General features: G+C 55.0%; 2 protein-coding genes across 7 annotated transcripts in view; one reads left to right on the top strand and one right to left on the bottom strand.

Moving 5' to 3' along the window:
• FYCO1 (FYVE and coiled-coil domain autophagy adaptor 1) overlaps positions 1-15400 on the bottom strand; it is a 75389-nt gene that overhangs the window by 18002 nt on the left and 41987 nt on the right. For all 6 annotated transcript variants that reach the window (XR_009350677.1, XR_009350678.1, XR_009350676.1 and 3 more), the window contains exon 15: positions 923-1018. Coding sequence is in view for 2 of the 6 variants with exons in the window: in XM_059160688.1 (XP_059016671.1) it covers positions 923-1018 (96 nt within the window). In the remaining 4 variants the exon portion in view is untranslated. The remainder of the gene's footprint in view (positions 1-922; positions 1019-15400) is intronic.
• On the top strand, positions 7900-13261 carry CXCR6 (C-X-C motif chemokine receptor 6). Its single transcript, XM_059160689.1, has 2 exons — positions 7900-8060; positions 11323-13261. The coding sequence occupies exon 2, from the start codon at positions 11344-11346 to the stop codon at positions 12364-12366; it is 1023 nt and encodes a 340-aa protein (XP_059016672.1). The 5' UTR covers positions 7900-8060; positions 11323-11343; the 3' UTR covers positions 12367-13261.

Raw genomic sequence — 15400 nt, forward strand, 5'->3', positions numbered from 1 at the left:
GCCACTTTATTCAAGATCACTCTACTTTGTTTCCTTTCCAGAGCCATAGCACCTTGTAATGCACGATGTAATTCACTTGTTTACTTACATCTATGGTCCACCCTTGCTGGAATATGAACTAAACATGAGGGCAGGGATCTTTGTTACTGATGTACTCCAAGGACCTAGAACAGACCATACCTTCTGCCTCCTAGGTGCTCGGTATCGGTGAATCTACTCAGTGACTATTAAACCATCATGCAGCCTTTAGACACAACCCAGGAGAGAAAGAACAGGATACGTGAAAATACACAGTTGTAAGTCTTAAAAGACTGTGAAGTAAGATGCAGAACGTTTTCTTTGTATAGAAAATGATGTACATACTTATTTTTAAAAACTGGAGAGCTCTACACCGAAGCGGTTTGCTTGTCTCTCTTTTCTTTTCTTTCTTTTTTTTTTTTTTTTAACAATGAAAAAGTACTGCTCTTACAATAAGAGAACAAACCAAAGTTATTTTCAAAAAAGCAGCACACAAGGCACAGGGGGTGTGAGGACGGGATGGCTATGGGGGCGCGGGGAGCTTCGGAGGGTGAGGGACCTGCTCTCGCTCTTCACTGTGGCCACATGGGGGCGACACTGTTCTGTTCCGGACCTGGGACCTTCCCATCTCTGGCACAACTAGGATGTGCAGCCAGCTGGGCTTGGAGGTTGGCAGGACGATGGGTGATTACACTGTATTATTTGTCAGAATCTAAGCACCATGCATATAAAGAGGGAATTTACCTTATATAAATTGTACTAAACAAAAAAAAAAAAAAGAAAAAGAAAAAAGAACAGACATGAAGTCACCATTGGTGCCAAGTCAGAGCCTCTGGGGTGCTTCCAGCTCCTCCTCCCCTAGAGTGACAGCCTGGGGCGTCCTGCTCGGAGACCTGTCACTTACATCAGCTCTCCAGACTTCAGCAAGCAGATTTCGGCATCCTGTCCTGGTGGCATGTCTTCAGTGTCCTCAGGGGTTAGCGAGGTTGACATGGTGTCCCTGGAATGTCACCCACAAGAACACACAGCCATTTAGCCATTGGCACTCAGAGTCCCACATCCTAGGGGCCCCCAGCCTTGGAGCCGCGTAGCCAAACTCAGAATGCTCAGGGTCCTTCAGTCCCAGAGGCCATGGCAGAGGGTCCAGCAGGTAGGGGCAGAGGGGCCGGGGCTGAGCAGGCAGGACTGGGAGAAGCCAACAGGGCTAGCACGAGGTCTCTAGGGTCTTTCCCGTGGCCATGGGGAGGGGCTGCCTGCAACTTATATGGGCCACCCTCCTGTCCCACGCCAGTGGAATGCCATTAGCAGTGTCCCAGGGTCCTGCCTGGCCAGCGCCTGGCCAGGACTAGCCAAGCCTGCTCTGGCCCATCTCTGGGGAGCAAGGACACACACCCAGGAAATGGCATGGGCCAAGAGCGAGCAGTGGGACGAAGCCACCTGGCCTCTCTCGCTTACCACCCACGGTCGGCTGCATGGACAGCCAGCAGCGGGGCCAGTCAGCAGCGCAGACTTGCTTCCGACCGTGATCCAGGTGGGAGTTGGGACACACCAGGGCCAGGAGCGGAGGGCACCATATGCTCCCTCTCAGAGAGCCCCAGCACACAGCAACATGAGTTTGAGGCTCTAGGAGGCCCGGCAGCAAAGACATCTACTGGATTTGAACTCCAGTGCTCGTGTTTAGTCCATCATGGAACGTTTCAAACGCTTACTGAACTGCTTACTCTGGGAAGGCGACTGCAGTCCCCCCTTTTCACTGACGGGACACGGGCGCCCAGGCAGCTCTGGAGACGCAAGCCAGTGCCCCACACCCTGACTCGAGCTCACCATCCATCCAAAGGCCCACGCTGGCTCGGCCAGTGGGCTTATGTGATCTCAGGGGCCTCAAGCCCAACCAGCTCGAGTGCCCCAGGCCTGGTCAGAGGAAACGGAGTCCAGAAAAGAAAAACCATTTGCCTCATGGACAATTGTTAACAAGGAACATCTCCCACCTAGTGTAGCTTTTTCCCAAATGTCACAATAACCCCTTTTCAACTGCCCTAGAGGGGTCTCCCCACATGTCTCTGGGGAAGGTCAATGTGCCTGCCTCCCTCCCTTCCTCCCCTGACAGGTACCCTTTGGGCTCTCACCAGATCAGCCCCGGAGACACTCGCCGGACCTCTGAGGCCCTCAAGGGAACTCGAGTGAACGCAGTCCAGCCCCACCCCTCCCACTGTGGTGCCCAGAGATGTCTGCCCGGGTCTGTGCTAGACACTGATGCCGGCATGCCCTCCCCCTTGGCAAACGCTCTCAGTCGGCAACACACACACACACACACACACACACACACACACAGCAGCCCAGGAAAGGTTGGTGGCCAGCAGCAAGCATCCAGACCTCGTGCTCAGACGGCTCTGCCTCCACCACCTTCACACCCACTTAGGCACCAAGTTCATGGCTCCCCTGGGAGTGCAGCCGTGACTTCTGCTGGAATATGACAGTGCTGTCTGGACTGTGTGGCGCACCACCCACAGCCTGGGACGGGCTCTGTAGGATTCCCCGGTGAATTCCTGCGCTTGCATGGGCTCAGGACCTAACCTAACACCATCCCTGGGGACACCAGAGATTCAGGACAGCCCAGTGGCCGCTGCTGCTCACAGAGCTTCTGCCTGGAGCGGCAGCTGTCACCTCTGCTGGGAAGGGGTCCCCAGTACCCACTGCTCGTATTTCACTGCCCTCAACGGGTTGGAGTGTCCAACCTGCCTGCGGGTAGAGGCTACAGATGATCTACCACAGTCCACGTCCTGAGTCTGAGCCCAAGGCTCCCCAGTCAGGAGAACCCGAATGTCCACCTGAGGCCCCGGGGACCCTCCGTGTGGTGGCAGAAAGCGGGAGAGCAGAGGGGGCAAAACTCAGTGAGGCTCCCCTCAGCCCATCCCAGCTGTCACTCCGCTGTGGGGGCAGGAAGATCTCCCATGTGTCACTGTGTCACAGTGCGCTGGCAGGTACAGTCCCGTGCCACTAGTCTGGGGCCGCGACTGGGGCCGACACGTGGCCACCTGCAGCCCGCTCCCATCTGGCCTGCTCCTCCCTCCCACTCACCCCTGGGGCCCCCGTCTGTCACAGCCCTCCTTACGCCGGGCCGTACTTAGCTCTTTCGGGTGCTGTCTCCCCCAGACTGAGAATCACTTGGAAGTAGGGGTGGGCAGCAGCTGAGCTATCCCTACCCTGCAGGACTGGCATGGAGCGGCTCGGCCCCTGCCACCTGCACGAACCAAACAGTGTAAGTGCCATGTGCTAAGAAACACGTGGAAATTTGGAAAAGGGCAGAGGAATGCTGACAAAGCCAAAGAGAGAACGGAGGCCAGGTCCCTGAAGGATAAGGACTCCCCCAAGCCCTGCATGGAGTGGCAGACACGGGATCAGCAGCGGCACACCCACCACAGACTTACAGGGTCTTTATGCCCAGAGAGGGACGGGTAATGCCCAGGGAGAGGCCTCTGTCCTCTTGGGAAAGCACTGAGCACAAGACAGGGTGTCACTGGACCAGGCCTGATGTCATGCTTGCTCTCTGCCAGGCCCAGCAGTCTCTCTGCCATTCAGCTCCCCTGTCCCTGCCCCATTCCCATCTGCTGTCATGCTGAGGCCACTGGGGGGTGAGACTCTGCTGTCAGGGCGCCACTGTAAGGGGGTGGTGGTGAGGGCTGGCATGGGGAGGTACCAGGGCTACGGGATCACCAGACACCCACTGGCACCCCACTGCCTGGCTGGGCCTGTCTGGGCAGTCCCCTTCAGCCCACAGTAAGTGGGGAAGCCCATCTTCACAAACACCCCACCCTTCGGGGGCTGAGCACAGGGAGCCCTGAGCCCTGGGGGCTCTGTCTGTCCAGCTGGAGCTCCCTGGGGCTCCCGAGGGCAGGAGAGGCCATGTGGCTCTTGGTGGCGTCCTCTCTCCCAGGCGGTTCCAGTCTTGGGTTTATGACTAATGGTGACTCTAGGTGCCCATCCCTCCTCTGAGGTTCTCCCTTCTCTACGTGGAGGAGATGGAATCAGATGGACTCCGGGCTCTGCTTCAAGTTCAATGCTTGGCCTGAAAAAAGCAGTAGGTTCCAAAGGATTCTTCCCTTGGCCTTCTCCAGGCCTCCCAAGGAGCGCGCACCAAGAACATGCCTGACTTGCCCGCTGCCACTGAGGGCAAGCCCGGCCGTGGTTCCTCTTCCTCCCCAGCCCGGTCCTTGACCTCCTCCCTGCTCACTTCCTCCCACGGCTCCTGAGACCACGGGCTTCCAGATCCCCCCTCCTTCTCCCAGGAGAAACACAATCACAGAACATCAGTGTGAGACGCTGATCAAGGGATCAACCTACCCGCCCCCCACCCACTGACGGCCATGGATATGGGAGCCTGAGGAGCCAAGATGTGCCCAAGGCCACTTAGGCCTGCCTCAGGTCACTTGCCTTCATCCTTGCAAACACCGTATGAGAGGAAGGTAAGTAACATTCGACGGAACAGACTCTGAAGCTGTGGTTGGTTCTTTTGCCTTCTCCGGCACAGAGAGAAAAGATGTCGGAACCCGTCACCCCCTCTCCTCCTTCAGCTCCCCCTCTCTGGCCATGATGACAGACAAGCCCTCATTACCTGTAAGTAGGTGCTTCCCAGGGTAGGTCCCCAGCCTCTCCCGGCCCTGGCTGAGGCCCCCAGCGAGGCGGGCGTGGGTGGGTGATGTGTGCCGAGGGTAAGGATTAGAGGCACAGGGGTTTCTTCTCGATGGCTTTTCGAATCTTGGGTCACGACCCACTGAGTGGGTCACAAACCAATTTAGGAAGCCATGACCCACACTAGAAGAAGTTGAATAGAAAATGCCTAAGCAACAGTATACTGTGTGTTGTCAGGGGCAGTGTTGCATCACGGGGCTCCTGCTTTGCTTTCGTGTCCCCATGCACGCCCCTGGGTAGTCAGGTAAAAGCAGACGGAAAACTAGCTTGGGAAGGACGGGGAACAAAAGCACGGCCACTAGGGGGCACCCTCTCTCCTGCCAGCACCATTTCCTTCTGTTGCCACTGGGTGGCTTTCCTGAGACGTTGAGACCCATTCTGTGCGCCCACAGCGCCCTTCCTTCCTCCCCTTGCTCTGGCCATGTGAGCCTCCAGCTGCCGATGGTGACCGCTGATGGCATGTCACCCTTTCCTGCTGAGCTCCCGTCCCTGAGCCCGGGGTCAGGAGAGCTGACCTAGTCTTGGGGCGCACACATCTGGGGCTGGTCATCCCGGCACCCCCACAGATCCTGCCCCTCACACTGTCTAGGATCAGTCAACGTCCAGATTACATCCTCGACAGTGAGCTGGCTTTCTGTCCCACAAGTCCCCACACAGAGGACATAAACAAGGCTCCACTTGAGAACCACGTGGGGATAAAGCGTTGTCCGCGGACAAGGCGGATGGTGAGCCAGTCCCTAGCAATGCAGCGCAGGGGTCTGTGCCTGCCTGGATGAGGGGTCACGGGGGACGGGGCGGGGTCCCCTGTCTCCATGGCTGGAATCTACAACAGCTCCCTCTTGCAAACTGAAATGCCTCAGCTACTTCTTCATGTAGTTACGGTACCACGTCAGCCCTGCAGACTGCCGGGGGTGGGGAGGGGCAGATCCTAGGCTGTTGGGTCGGCAGAGGAAGAAAGGATGCCTAGGAAGCAACCCCGGCCCGCGCGTCTTAGTGACCGCCTTCCTCGGAGGGCTCCAGCTGCTCCTCGGCCTCGCCAAGCAGCACAGTGAGAAGGGCTGCTTCGCCCGACTACCCAGGGTCCAGGGGCCAGCGCAGTCAGCAGATGGCTCTATGTTTACAACACCCTGCCCCGTACAACAGCCACCAGCCTCACGGGGCCACCTGAACTCAGACCCATCACAATTTTCTGAAAAGCCAACCATTTGGCTTCTCAGTGGCACCAGCCACAATGCAGGGACTCAAGGGCCACTGAGTGGGACGGTGCCCACTCTCTGTGGGCTCTGGGGGCGTTTTCCCATTCGACTCTTAAAAGTAAGTTCCTGGTAGTTTTTCTTTCAGTCATTGGCTTCCTTTTTGCCTTTCAAAACCGGAGTGATGAAGAGCACTTCTGGTATTTTGATTTCTGAGTACTTAGTAACCATGGTCTGACCACAATACCCAAGCCCACATGCCCAGCCTCAGAACCAAGAGCCAGGCAGCACGGGGCGCGCCTCCCCAGCTCTGGTCAGAGCTGCCTTCTGGTTGGGCTCTTTTTCTGAGGCTTTTGGTCCAAACTCATCCTCCACGGCCCCCATCAGCCGCCAGCGCTTTGCACCAAGGCTTCTGCCAGCAGCAGGAACTGCCTCCATCCTGGGTCCTGGGACTGACGTCCCGCCTGGGGCTCTGCATCAGGAACATCAGGGGTTCTGGAAAAGTGGGCAGGTCAGCGCACTCTGACTTCAAGATAAACCCGCAACGGGCGTGGCTGCTGCTTCCCATCTAGCCTTCCCCCAGTTCTAGTTAGAAAACGTTTAAGTATTCCAGGGGAAATCCAAGATATGTGACTGGGCTGTTGCCCTTGACAAGTTCAGAGTTTTGTTTCAAAGAAAAGTAATGCCCTTGAAACACCAAGCGCTACGAACTGGCGGATAAGAAGATAACACTGGCACTAGGTGAAGTGGTTGAAATAAGCTTCTGGCCCCCAGAGGGTGAGTGGCTCCCTCCTCCTCCTGCGGTCTGGCTGCAAGCCTTCCAGTGGAGAACTTTCCGCTGGAGAACGGTGATGCCAAATACAGCCATGCTTTCTCAGACACACGAACCTGCCCCTCACCCCCACCCCGTGAGCCCACACATGGTCATGGAGGCGGCCAGGGCAACACCCGTTGCTTCCCATGGAGTACTTGTCCTTCCAAGACACAAGGTCCTGGTCACGTGATCATGTTTGACAAGGCTCAGGCTGTTCTAACTCTGTTCTGGAACTGACCCCAAATGACACAGTTGGCTTGTCCCTAGAAAAGCTCATCTCTCGAAGTACAAGAGGTTCCAAAAGGAAAGGGTGGCTCACTCTGAAGGGGTGTCTTGCCTTAGAAGGTCTCTTTCAGAGGATGGGTGCTTTGGCCCACTGCCCTGCAGCATTTGGTTCGGCCCGTTCACTTGTTCATCGTCCATCGGCCCCTGCGTCCACCTACCAGCTGTCCAGAGGTGCACACTCTACAGAGTCTCATGGCTCCTGCCTCAGCGTCCCTCTAGCTCCCGCCTTCCAGGGCGTTCTTCCCCAGAAGCATCAGCATTCCTGGGGCAGGGAGACCAACAACTAGAACTGTGTTGTCACCTGGTGGTCAGTACCTGGGGTGTTCCAAGAGTGAGGACAGCCTCAGGGAGCCAGAGGACTCCGGGTCATGTGGGTTTAGGTGTCCACCTGGCTGACCTGTCCCCTAGCAGCACTCTGGTGCTCGGGAGACGAGAGAGACTTCAGTTTGTTTCCTGGAAGTGCCAGTTTTTTAGCTGTGTGCATGCGGGGCTGTCCATTTCGGCTAGGGCCCTCAGTGTTTCCACCTGTAAAATGGGGACAGTACCTACTCTGCAGGGCTGCTGTGAGGTTCCGGGGCTGTCACGCGGGAGCAGCAGGCATACCCCAAACCTGGGGCACAACATGGGTTTTGTGAGCTTGACAGGTCCCAATGGCTCCAAAGAGACATGATTAGTGAAGAAAACGATGTCACGGTACAAATGCCATGAGTCTTCAGTGGGCTGCCTGAGCCAGACCTACTTCTTGCCCTCCTTCATTTACAAATAAAAACCTTCTGAGGTCCTGACAGGTGATTACGTCCATAGCCAGGCAGCAGGGAGCGCAGGATGTGAAAGCCACCGCTTCCTATCTCTGACCCCCAAATTACACAGATGCAGGCTGGTCATGTGGATTCTGATGAACAAGGCAGGGGTGGGTAGGGCTGGGTCTCTTACGATCACCAACCAAGGGCTCTCAGAAGGCAGTCAACGGAAACACGGACCACATCACAGAGAGACAGAGGCAGACCTTGCTGCTTCGAACGAGCTCACTTCTAGGACAAACTGACAGAGTCTCTTCGCCGGTGAGTCATTTATCTTTTTGTTTATAGAGTTAAAAGGCAGGTAGTAACCTCAGGCTGCTGGGGTCCTCTGATCCCTGCCTGCGGTGTAGTGTGGGGGAAAAATGCCCAGGCTTTAGGGCTAGGCTGCTCTTGGTTTGAATTCTACCTCCGCTCCACGACCCGAGAACTGTGAAGTGATTTAGCATGGCTCTGGGCACAGAAAGCTCATAAGCTGATGGCATTGGTACTGCCCTCCTAGGGGGACAGGAGCGTCTAGCCACTCACCACATCTGTTCACTGAATAATCTCTGATTCTTGGTTTTCATTTCTTTTGCATTATAATTTAGAATACAGGCTCTCAGATGATTGTCTCAGTTCTTTTCCCAATGTGAGTCAAAAGACCGCTGCAAAAACTTCAGAAAGATAGACAAACATAAAGGGAGAAGGGAAATAAATCCTCACGAATTCACAGCTAGAGGCAAACTGCTGATAAACTCTGGGCATTTTTTTTTTTTTTTCATTTTTACTGGCTGGCTCAGCCGGTAGAGCTCAACTCTTGATCTCAGGGTCGTGATTCAAGTCCCACGTTTGGGCATGGAACCTACTTTAAAATATATAAATATAAATATATACATCATCAAAATCACAAAACATCGTGGATTCTTTTTTTTTTTTTTTAATTTTGGGGGGGAGGGGCAAAGAGAGAAGAGGAGAGAGGGAATGTCAAGCTCCCAAAACCCAGCAGAGAGCCCGACGTGGGGCTTGATCTCAGGACCCGGAGATCATGACTTGAGCTGAAGCCAAAGGTCTGATGCTTTACTGACCGAGACGCCCAGGCGCCCAGCCATCGTGGATTCTTAAACAAGGGTCCACAGAATACGTGGAAGAGGGACTCAAAGGGACAAAAGGCATCCCTCGGAACGAAAGGCAGGTAGGCATGTTACTTCTGAGGAAAATGTGTGCAGTTTCAGGAGTCTCTCAAAGGGTTTGCGATCAAAGTTAAGCACCATGACTACTTTTATACCCATTTGGTCACCTGTGCATTGTGGCAGTAACAGCCAAGGCTAACGGTGCACATTGACTTTGTGCCTCCGCTGCTCGGAGTCGTGTCCATGTAGTGCTTTCTCCAGAACCATCTAAAGCACTTCCTAAACATCTGAGTCGTGTTCTATTTTATGTCTGAATTGCAATTTGCTAATTTATTTATTATTATTAGACATTTGCACTGCTTCCAAAGTTGAATATATTACTTCTTTTTTAAATTAAAGAACCCTGCATAGATCAACATAGGACTTTGGCTATTAAAGATAAAGAAATGAGTGATTATAACATGTCTAGAAGGAAACTGATTTTTTTAAAAGAAGATTTACCCATTTAATTTAGAGACCGTGAGAAAGTACGCACGAGCAAGGAGGAAGCGCAGAGGGAGAGAGGATCCCAAGCAGATTCCATGCTGAGTGGGGAGTCGGACGTGGGGCTCCATCTCACAACCCTGAGATCACAACCTGAGCCCAAACCAAGAGTCAGATGTTTAACAGATCCAGGCGCCCCACAGGGAAACTAATTTTTAGTCTATCTGCACAGAACTGTGCGGCCTCAATCTGTCCAGCATAACATAACTTAGTACAAGTTATGGACCTGATGGGCCCTTTGGGGAAGCCAGTTAACATCATTGTTAATGTGCCAGCAGCAGCTGTAACAGGATTTTCTTATAAACAGGCAAGAGTAAGTCAGGCAGGAATGGAGACTTGATATTACTCAGAAGGCGAGCAAAGCCGCTCGTTTTGTTGTCCAAGCAATGAAGCAGTAACACAAACATGCCCTTATCTGACCTACTTAACCCAGCAGCCCACAGAGCTGGTGGGGCCTGAGGACTCCGGATGGCCTGTCGCGCTCCCACATCGCACATCCTGCGGTCTAAGAGCAGGGACCTTTCACTGAGCAGTCGCATCCCAGAAGCGAGGTCCTTCCTTGGAGAGAAGGGCGCTCTGTCCCCGTGAGGACCGAGGGGGCAGTGCCAAGGCTGACAGCATCTCCAGGCAGGACAAAAAGTCTTCGAGTAGATTAGAAAGGAGAACGTGATCTCTCCTTGGACAGGCCCTCGTCTGGCCAGTTGACATTCTGACTTTGCTAGACCAAATGCCTGTTTTTCTGGAGATTTCTTAAGGTTCTAGCAGGATATGGCCCTGGGTGACCAGTGGTGAGCCGCACTGTGGGCTGAGTCTCTACAGACCAGTGGCCCGAAGCCCTGCCACAGCTGCCCCTGCTCCCACGCCACAGCACCTCACCCTCACGTCCTGTCTGTGGTCCTCAGCACAGTCGTGGGGAAGGGATGGCCTTGAAAGGCTGGGAGCCCTGGGCAGGAAGGGCGGCTCTCGGGTTGTTGCTACAAACTTTGCTGTGAGGTTGGACCCAGCCCCCCCTGCAGGAGCCCATCTGGCATCCCATTTCAACCAGATCTTCCACTGGTTAAAGGAGACCCCTTGGGCCTAAGCTGCCAGTCACACCAGCTAAAGTAATGTTCCCTTCTGGGAAAGGGTTCCTTTCAAAAGATTCCCGAAGATGAGGAAGTCTTCCAGAAGCCAGGCTCTGGTGGTGGAACAGGGTGTGCCAGGCGGTAAGGGGCAGGCTGGGCTGGCTGTGGTCGGCTGTGGCTGGCTCCGCCACCATGCCTGGTTTCTTGCACACCTGAATCCAGGCAGTGGAGGGCGAGAAGAGACAGGATGGACTGTCTACCCAGGCAGAGAAGTTCTGGTCATCCTCCAAACCCCTTCTGGTCTCCGGAGGTCACCTCAATGGAGACCCACCCCCCCCCGCCCTGGAGTGGGGGGATAAGCACCTTAGCTTCCACAGAGAGCAGTTCAGGATTCTAATTTAACAGAAAGCGAGGCACAGCACGGGCAGGTGAAGGCAAGCCTGCCCACCACAAAGCAGTTCTGTACTTCCAGAAGGTCACCATTCCAATCCTACCACATGGGGACCTTTGCTTTTGAGACCAGCTGGCACCGGATTTTCTGGGCTGTGCATGGGGTGGTTATATGTTTTCTCCCAGGTGGGTGCGAGCCTTATGATTAAAGGGCTAATTGAGGGTCCCTCATGCCATTGGATCAACCACCCCCTCAGCACTAGCTGTCTCTGGTACACAGGACTGTGCTGTCGCTGAGCAGAACATAGGTGGGTTCTGGAAAGGACTATCTGCTCCCTAAAAGTGGGGCAACAGGACTGCAGGAGAGCAGGAGGGTTGTGCCGGGCCCCGCCTGTAACTGCTGTGTTTGCCTCCCAGGCGTTCACGGGAACGCGCGCCATGGAGGATGACTACGTCGACCCTGTGTTCTTCAACACTTCCAATGACAGCAGCCAGGGGCACGAGGGCTTCCTGGAGTTCGGCAAGTTCTTTCTGCCCTCTGTGTACCTGGTGGTATTCATCTGCGGCCTGCTGGGGAACTTGCTGGTGCTGATCGTGTACGTCTCCTACCAGAAGCTGAAGAGCCTGACTGACGTGTTCCTGATAAACCTGCCCTTGGCTGACCTGGTGTTCGTCTGCACTCTGCCCTTCTGGGCCTACGCCAGCATCCACGAGTGGGTCTTTGGCAAGGTCATGTGTAAGACCCTGCTAGGCATCTACACCTTGAACTTCTACACGTCCATGCTCATTCTCACCTGCATCACCATGGACCGCTTCGTTGCGGTGGTTCGGGCCACCAAGGCCTACAACCAGCAGGCAAGGAGGATGGCCTGGGGCAAGGCCATGTGCTTGCTCATCTGGGTGGTCTCCCTGCTGGTTTCCCTGCCGCAGATCATCTACGGCAACGTCCATGACTTCGACAAGCTTGTCTGTGGCTATCAAAATGAAGAGATTTCCACTGTAGTTCTCGTCGCCCAGATGACGCTGGGGTTCTTCTTGCCCCTGCTCGCCATGATGGTGTGCTACTCGGTCATCATCAAGACCCTGCTTCACGCCCGAGGCTTCCGGAAGCACAAGTCCCTGAAGATCATCTTCCTGGTGGTGGCCGTGTTCCTACTGACCCAGACGCCCTTCAACCTTGTGAGGCTCATCCGCAGCACGAACTGGGAGTACTCCACCATGACCAGCTTCCATTACGCCATCATCATCACAGAGGCTGTCGCCTACCTGCGGGCCTGCCTTAACCCCGTGCTCTATGCCTTTGTTGGCCTGAAGTTTCGGAGGAACTTCTGGAAACTCATGAGGGACATTGGCTGCCTCCCTTACCTGGGGGTCTCAGGTCCATGGAAGTCTTCCGAGGAGGCTTCCAAGACCTGTTCTGCCTCTCACAACGTGGAGGCCACCAGCATGTTCCAGCTGTAGGCCTTGCCCAGGCCCGGGGAGCTCTCGGGAGCACGGCTGTGTGCTCTGGGTGCAATGGGGAAGGCTTTGTTTATGGCTCGTGTTCTCGTGCGTTCTCATGGAGTTTATGGCTCGTGCATTCTCATGGAGAAGTCACCGAACCCGGCAGCTGGTGTGGGACGCTGCTTCTCGGGCATGGACACATTCCGCTTTCCTTTAGACCCCCAGGCCTGAAGCTCAGTGTGTGTTGGGGGGAAGCTCTAAAAACCGGAAGGGCTTTCCCTCCGCTATGCCCAAGAACGCTGGCTCCAAGGGAATGATGTGCGAGCCTTAAGACCTCAGGTTCTCCTTCATGGCGACTGGGGCTGAAGGCTGAAGCGGGGACCATTGCCACACAGCTGCTGAGGGCAGGTGATGGCTCGGGCTCCCCAGTCTGGAGCACTCCTCTGGCCACTAAGAAGCAGGGATATTAGGGAGGCCATGAAAACAAGTGCGGGGCCACACGGCTGGGACCTAAGTCAGTAGGCACCGGACACAAATGAGATGGGCTCTGCCTCCCCTTAGGCTTAGACTTGATAGAGATGCCTATGTTCTCTTTGATTAATCCCAGAGGGAAGGACCCCAGGGAACATGAATGGGCCCTTAACAAATGAGTCAGCTGAGGAATCCAGGGGTCCAGAGAAGGTTAGGAAAATGTGCAAAGCGGAGTTTAAGACGATCTTGAGTCTAAGCGGCATTTCTGAAATGGATTCTTTGATGGGTTTGCTCATTTAAAAAAACTCAAATAGTTCAATGCCTGATACACTCTCGCATATATAAATCACGTTATTGGTGTATATAGAACACAAACATGCCTGTGTCAAAGAGTATATGATTTTCATGACAAAGAAATAAAACCTTTTTAAAAGTCTCTAAACGATGCTTATCCTCAGGCACGTTCTACTTTAATGTGGTATGCGTGGAACATACAGGAAAGTGATTATTCCGGAGGCTCGAAGCATAGGAAATGAGTTAAAACTGTACACTTTAACTGTTCTATCAAGGAAATGGAATATACCAGTGTTCCCTCTTCCTCTCTGGCTCGTAACCTCCTGACCAAATTGTGAAGTGCGTTCGTGTAACCTCCGTGATATGGTCACAGGATAAGGCCATTTGGAATGTCACATACTTGATTAAGTATATTAGATCCTAGCAATCTGTTCAGTAGGCAAAGTTGCTTTTTTTGGCTCATGCTTCCCAAAATCACTCACCAAAATGGAGAGAACCAATTGCCAATGGTGAAAGCGGGTGCACAGGGCCGTGGAGGGGGCACGGGCCTGGCTCAGCGGTGTGGCTCTGGGGTCTCGACTGACCAGAGTGGAATCCCAGCTCCGGCTCTCACCCATTGGCTAGACCGGTCGGCAGTCCCTTTAACTTCTTCTGTTTTGGTGAAATGTGGGCTGTCCTGGCGCCCGCCTCTGGGGGCTGGCGTGCGGGGGACTTGGGTTTAAGAGCACGAAGCGTGCTCAGCACAGTGTGTGCTCGGCGGGGGGAGGGGCTGCAAGAATGGCAATGGCGGCCCGAGAGCCAGCGACACACCGAGGCCGCAGGTCAGCCTCCATGAACCAGCGACACACCGAGGCCGCAGGTCATCCTTCATGAGCCAGCGACACACCGAGGCCGCAGGTCATCCTCCATGAGCTGGCAAGGTGCGGGAGTGTGTGCTTCGTGCGTCCGGTGCCGTGGGGGACGTGCCCCATAGCCTGGTCCAGCAGTGCAAGGGGCCGGGCCTAGCCAGGCCCACGCGACCCTCCCTACTGTCTCCCGCTCACGCCTAAATGCTCCCGCGGGAGCAGCTGCCTCCAGTGTCCATGGGCCGTGTGGACCGAGAGCCTTCTCGTTCAACAAAGTCTGCCCTTTCGATGGTGACAAGGCTGACCTTTATCGTCTTGAAACTGGCTTCACAAAAAAACCACAAAAACTAAAACAAAACAACAAACAACAAAAAACCACACAAAAAAACCAACCGGGGACAAAACATAAATGGTCTCCAAGTGGGAGACCTGGTGAGTTCATCCTCGGTTTAGCCCAGCGGAGAGTGGGGCCCCCAGCCCCTGGCTTCCCCAGAACGAGACAGAGGCCCTCCCTGGAAAGGAGGACGTGAAGAGGCAGGAAGCCAGGGGCCCTGCAGCCCTCAAGGGAAGCAGTGTGATGTGACGGGGACGCCAGGGCTCTGGGGTCACCCGGCCGCTGGCTCGGTGACTGTGCATCCTTGGGCATGGCACTCTGCCTCCCCAAAGCCCGTTCACCATCCACACCACCCCTCCCCCCCCACTCCCTCCTTCCCTCTAGGAGTGCTCATGAGGCCTGCACAGTCAAGCTGGGGGCTGCCGGTCCAAAGTAACTGAGGGGCAGCTGCGGGGCCTGCTGGCTTCTTCCTAACCAGGGGCCTGCCAGGCTGAGCTAAACAAAACCAGGTGCCCATCAGGCCATGCCCCATCCCGGGCCTGTGTTACATGCCCTCTCCAGGCTCCCTGCAGAAAGGCTGTGCCCCTCCTTCTGCAGCTTAGGAAAACCCAGGACAGCACGGCCATGGAATCTTCCTTTACCTTCTCTGAATCCTCGGTCACTCATCATGCCTGTATCTCTGGGCCCTTATCTGCTACCCCTGAGAGTAGAGATTTTCCCAAGGCCTCCGCTAGGTACCCAGCACCGCTGCCTACAGAGGCAGGCACAGCCCACACAGCTTACAGATAGAGCACATTTTATGTCTTGACTGCTCTGTTCACCTAATAGCCCCATGAAGGACAAGTTCCCAGCCTCAGCCCTGCTGGGCTCCTCCTCTTGACTGTGCTCACACACATACCAGCACACGATGGGGTACAGGTGGGGGACTGCAGAAGGGGGCCGGGCTGCCTTGAGGATGGCCTCAGGGAAGCTCCTCCCCCACCACGTTCCCAGCATTTTGTGGGGCAGTGGGAGTTGGGGGGGGTTAGAGACCCTGGACAGCCACATACTCTGAGACAAGGGAGCATATGGGGACCCCGATTCCAGGGGCTGCCTGGGAGCCAGAAGC

Source organism: Mustela lutreola, chromosome 2 (genome assembly GCF_030435805.1).
Source record: "Mustela lutreola isolate mMusLut2 chromosome 2, mMusLut2.pri, whole genome shotgun sequence".
In the NCBI taxonomy this organism is placed as follows: domain Eukaryota; kingdom Metazoa; phylum Chordata; class Mammalia; order Carnivora; family Mustelidae; genus Mustela; species Mustela lutreola.